The sequence below is a fragment of the Trachymyrmex septentrionalis genome, unplaced genomic scaffold (genome assembly GCF_001594115.1).
Source record: "Trachymyrmex septentrionalis isolate Tsep2-gDNA-1 unplaced genomic scaffold, Tsep1.0 scaffold53, whole genome shotgun sequence".
Classification (NCBI taxonomy): Eukaryota; Metazoa; Arthropoda; class Insecta; order Hymenoptera; family Formicidae; genus Trachymyrmex; species Trachymyrmex septentrionalis.
The window spans coordinates 183160-189087 of NW_017305705.1; the positions used below are offsets into that span (position 1 = coordinate 183160).

General features: G+C 32.3%; 1 protein-coding gene across 3 annotated transcripts in view; it reads right to left on the bottom strand.

Annotated features, from left to right (window-relative positions):
- The window catches only part of LOC108752004 (sodium/potassium/calcium exchanger Nckx30C), a 61458-nt gene that overhangs the window by 7835 nt on the left and 47695 nt on the right, over positions 1-5928 (bottom strand). For all 3 annotated transcript variants that reach the window (XM_018492544.1, XM_018492545.1, XM_018492543.1), the window contains exon 5: positions 2160-2295. In XM_018492544.1, coding sequence (XP_018348046.1) covers positions 2160-2295 — 136 coding nt within the window. The remainder of the gene's footprint in view (positions 1-2159; positions 2296-5928) is intronic.

A 5928-nucleotide genomic window follows, 5' to 3' on the forward strand; every position in this document is an offset into this window, starting at 1 on the left:
AACTATAAGTTTAATTAGTCTCTTGTGTTGATGAGATGAAGTTTCCACCTCGACGAAATCGATAGTTCGAAATCCTGAATTCCTGGAGTTGAGTTAATATTACCACGGGATCGATACCGGGCGGCAGCAAAACATCGAGCGATGCTCGCGTTGATTGATAGAATTTAATCTGATCTTGACGTTTTCGGCAGGTTAGAAAAAAAATACGGTAGCCTAGATTTTTTTTTCAGTAATTAATGGCGCATTTGAAACGCTTTTCTATCGCTTCTCTTCAGGTAATATTTCCAGCGAACGATAAATCATCATTCACGTTTCTATCAGCTAAAGTGAGCTATTAGGTATATAGTATATGCAAATAATCAATATATAAGCAAGTATATAATATATAATATTAAATTTAGGTATCGCGTGAGATTCTTGAATCCCGCCAATTTTAATGTTTCCTTACGCAAATTGGATATCTATTGTGGTTCGCAATAATTTATTGCAGTCGCGCGAATGGGGAATATACATTCTTGTGAATGTATATTCTTCTATTAGCGAGTTATGAAATTGCAGCAGAAATTATTTTGATATATTACCTATGTCTTAATATAATCTCATTATTATCAAAGAACAGAAATAAAGAGTACAATCACACGAGCGAAATGAAGACAGAAAGCAAAGCGGAAGACATTAAGTTATCGTTGTAAATTTATAGACGTATTTACTGAATAAAAACACTTTTGAAAAATTAAATTCGCTGTCCTTGAAGACTTATATGTTCGTTTCATAAATATCCTAATTGACTTTTCAAGGAGAAAGGAGTTTCAGTCTCGCAATAGATGCAAGATATGTAAATGAAACAGCTAAAATGCTCTTGCACTTGATAAAAAGGTCTTGCTTTTGTCTCTGCTCCAATTTTCATTTCGCCTCCATTCAAGACCGATTATCTGTCAGTATGAAAAAAAACCTAATATTACTATTCGAACAGTCAACAGTGAAAACATTGGAAGAGAAGGTCGAATAAAATATGAGTGTTAGTGTAAATGTTCGTCACCTCTCATCGATCAAATCGCCGGGAAAATTTAATTTTATTTAATTTTCACAAAGCTCTATTATTAATCTTCATGTAGATATCTATATTTAATTTCGCTTTGAAGATATTTTTTTATAATACATATATAATTTCTAATTTTTTTTGTAAAATTGAAAAAATACCTACAATGCGAAATTAAATATAGATACCTACATGAAAGTTAATAATAGAGCTTTGTGAAAATTGAATTCTATCAATCAGCATCCTGTATACATATACATATATATATGTATTATTAGTGTAATTGTTCCTATTAGTGTGCCTTTGTATTTAAATAAACCGTAAAGAAAATTAGTATAAATAAATAAGAACAGGTTTTTTTTATTATATTAAATTATTAATAATAATACGATACCAAAAATAATATTATATTTTTTAACTGTTAAAATATAAACATTTTTCGAAAGATACATACCACAACTTAGAGGAATTTATATGAGTCTAGTAATAGAGATGAGAGAGATTCTAAGCTTGTATCTATTATGTGTCCTGTATTGAAGCGTTGTGCTCTAAGTGTTGAAGTTGTAAGTATAATTAAAATAATGATGCAATATTAATCATACAATATTAACTTAAACAATTAATTTATATTTATTATTTGTTTTAGTAACTATATATTAAAATGAGTCAAATGCGGATATAGGCACATAAATTGAGAACATATTAATGGAGCCATTGTCCTTTAGAGAGTCACACTATAGAGAGAATAATATTTTCTTTATTTTTATCAAAAATATTATAAAACACTAGCATCTCTTAGATTAAAAAAATATTATAAGACAAATATACAGAAATATTGGAAAATTGATATTGATTTTAAGCAGATGGAATTAAAGCTGTAATACTTAATAATTAGTTCAGTAATAAACAAGTTGGTTTAAAGGCAAATTAATAAGGATAGTTATATCTTATATCTTACGTATATAAACTTTTAAAATTATATCTCATATCTTACGTATATAAACTTTTAAAATTGAAAAAATAACATTAGAAATCGGAAGATGTTCACCTAAGTGAAAAATGATTTATTATAGGTTGCTTGAACTTTTATGATAGATATTGAAAGACGATCATTGATTACCTCTAGGTGTTCTCGTATCTGGTAACGTCAACCAAAGAGGAAATAAGATTGGCGCGACTAAAATGTACGTTAGCCTTTTTCTTGGACTGCTTGGCCAGCCCATGTTCAAGGCCTCTGGAGGTTCATCCTCTTCGCCCTGTAAATAAATATTTAAGAAAACAGGTTTCTCTTAGAATCACGTTTTTTTATCATTTAATTTCAATCTAAACAAAAAAATCAAAATTTATTTAGTTGATGCTTAGAATGAAACGTTCATTGTAATTCTGAAGAATACGAATAAAATATTTACATTATTAAAAAATATGAAGCTCAAAGATCTTTTTAATAATTAGTTGATTGCTAAGTATCTTTCTGTTATTCTTGAACAAATCACGATACAATGCTGCAAAGCTTGTATTTGTAAAGTATCATCATTTCTAGCACACTCATATTCAAGAATGAAATAAGTGTAGGTTTTTGTATATTGGATTAATCCTCAAATGTTTGTATATTAGCGGAGATTGACATTAAAGAACTGTGTTTGCTAAATATGATAGTCGCTCGAGTTAATGTATGAGATTTATTCTCATGTTTACAACTATTATAAATAATCCGTAAATAAATAAACCGAAGGAATAAAAATTACGTTACTGCAAGTAATAATATATATTTTAAATATATATATTTTAAATGTTGAGGAGCAAATTAAGACAAGAATCGGAAGCTTTGCGAAATTTAAGAAGATAAAAGAACTAAGTCGTCTCTGCCTCGCTTAATCCTCGGGGACCATTAATCTCTAGAATCTCGTCACTGTGTTGTAAACTTAACGAGGCTACTTGCTGGACCGAATCATCGTGTGAGCTTTTTCAGGCGCATCGCGCTCGTTCCCACAAATTCGCAAACTTCCGTGGAAAACTGCAGGGTTGGTGACTTTGTTCCGATTATTCGTGGGAAGCGCGCGGAGCTGGAAACGCGCAATGGATGAGTGGGATGCAGCATTGACCCAGATTCTCTGATGCATTCAAAATGAAAAGGCCCTCTCTCCGCTCATTTAGGACAAAGCCGCCTGAGACTACTCGCCGCCGACTCCGTCCATACACCACGATATACCAGCCAGTACCGGCTAATATCCTCGAGAGAACTCTGGATAGTCAAGTTCCGATTTATATTTCCGCAGAGTAGCTCTCCGAAATGTAACGACGATTATGCATCGCTCGGGGAAATTGTTTCGTCATTCTCTGATATTTCCCTTTGCGTCGTATAAAGACAATTGGTGCAAGAACAATTATAGAGTTCTTTTATATTACAGCGATTGTTGTGGAAGTGTTTCTGATCGGCAAAAGCGCGGTCTCTTTTACACGACATTTTAAGTGAGTAAATATATGCTGGTAAGTAATCTAGATTATTTTTATTCACATTATGTATTCTATATTTTCCGTTGAATTGTAAAGCCAATTTCTGTTTTCAATTTTAAAACTAATTTCTTATTAAAGGACGGTTTTTTCCTCAAACGCTATATACATATTTGTCGATATTTTAATTAACAAATGCCAATTAATTATCGTTAATAAAAATTTACTAAAATAGCATAATTTTTTTAATTAAAAAAGTTTATTTGTAAAAAAAATGTGTTTTTATGAATCATATACGACTCATATCTGTTTTCTACGTTATAACCAAGTAACGTTACGAAAAACGTTAAAATAGAATTGCGTACTAAAAGTTGCGACGTCTTACAATTTTGCGATATCTTTTTAACGGAAACTCGCAGGATATCGTGGCTGATTCAATCAGATTTGCCTGAGTTGATCTTAGTCGAAGAATCGTAAAAAGAGAGTGAAGGGCGATGTCGGATAAGATTCGATGAACGGTGAACGTGTCACGCTTACATGCGATGCATTTTTTAAGCGAGTATCTCGCGCCGTAGATAAATGTTAATGTGGTGATAAAAGCTCGAATGTTTGACGCAAGAAAATGACACGACGCAAACTATCGATTTAAATCGAGGTCGTGCACGGCATGGCAATTTGTTGCGACGATTGATTCGCTTTGCCGCCACTCGAGACAATTCTATTTTAATTAAAACAAAAATTAATGTATGTATATATTATTATAAATATTCAGCATTTTAGCGAAAATTGATTTTGCATCGTAATTAAAAGTCAATCTGTTTACGCATTAGATGTACAAATAAAAAACGTTCCACATTTTTTAATGAAATTTAATATTTTTTTATTAAAATATACTGACATATAGTTTAATTTATGAAAGTAATCTCTATTATTTTTCAATAATTTTTTCCACCTTTGAGGTAAGTTATAGGATTCCAATTCAATGGAAAGATCGTTCTTTACGTGCAATAAATTTATCAAGTCATTTTCTTATTTCTCCGACATTTTAATATCAATTTTTATTATTCAAGGCGTACTGTCATTCAGATTTATGTGGCGAAATTGATCAAGAATACACTATTACAACTTGATTCGAATATTTTATGGCATTCGGAATACTCATTAGACATAGTGCTTTCAGATTATTATTTGTTCTGATTGATGCAGCGTCTTTTGTTTAACAAAAGATTTAAAAATAAAAAAAAGAAATAAAAAAACGCTTGATGAATAAAGACCAATATTTCTGTCAAACTGAAATCTACTATAACTTGTCTAGAAGATGAGGAAAAATATTGAAAAATAATGGGAATCACTTTTACGATTGAATTATATCAGTGTTTTGACAATAAATATTTAATAATTCCATAAAAAATAGTGGATTATTTTTTGTACATTTAAAATATCATAAACTTAATTGAGTGTTAGTACCTAACTTAAAAATGGGATTCTATTCATTCGTTGTCGGGTCTATAATTCGCGATGCCACTTTAGGATCTTTCAAAGACTGCAAAAGACATCGAAGGCGAGATGGGGAGCGATAAAACGGTTTGTCGAAGTTGGAGGCCAGGATAATGCGAAGTCTTCGAATATATGCGTTCCTATCGCGACGTGTCGTCGGGAAGAATTATTGAATATTTATCTCTGTCCGCGCCAGGATAGCTAGAGTCCTACACGATATCATCTGATGAACAATGGGGAAATTCAGACAAGTAATGTCGCTCGTTGCGGTTTTACCTTGCCCATTGTATCGATTGTTCGCCAGTCTTCTTTCCCTGAGGGAAAATGACAAAAAAATTTTCCGCTGCGAGAATAACGCGTCGAATGATAGGTAAGAACTTATATTGACTATCGACCTTCGTTTTTCTTCTTTTGACAACAATCGTGTCAGGATCCGCGCGAATTCGCCGGATTCGATCGAATTTCTCTGCGAAAGAGATGCGCCGCAGTATGAACTTACTTTCGCATATTTCATCTTTGTAATGGCGCGACGCGACACTGTGCGACCGATTTCGATGTAGTCGAAATAACCTTGGATGAACTTTTAAAGTTCGAAACCGACAAATATCGAGCGACACTTTGATTTATGATCGCTAAGTTCGCGGGTGAAAATTGCGGTTGTCCTGATAAGACTTAATGGATGAACACTGTGCCGATTTATACTCTTATGCGTTAAGGCTTTGAGCGTAAAGCTAACTTTGATTACTCTAGGGACTCATCCTTTATTACTCTGCGGACCGTTTACGGTCACGATGTTTGATCAGCTAAATAGAAAGCAATATTGTTGTTTTAAATTTTGTTTCAATAAGTAATTTTAATTGGGGAAAAAAGGGATTATTTGGGAAGGATCGTGTAAGCACTGTGGCATTAATATCCTACTTAAATTTATTATTGTTTAACAC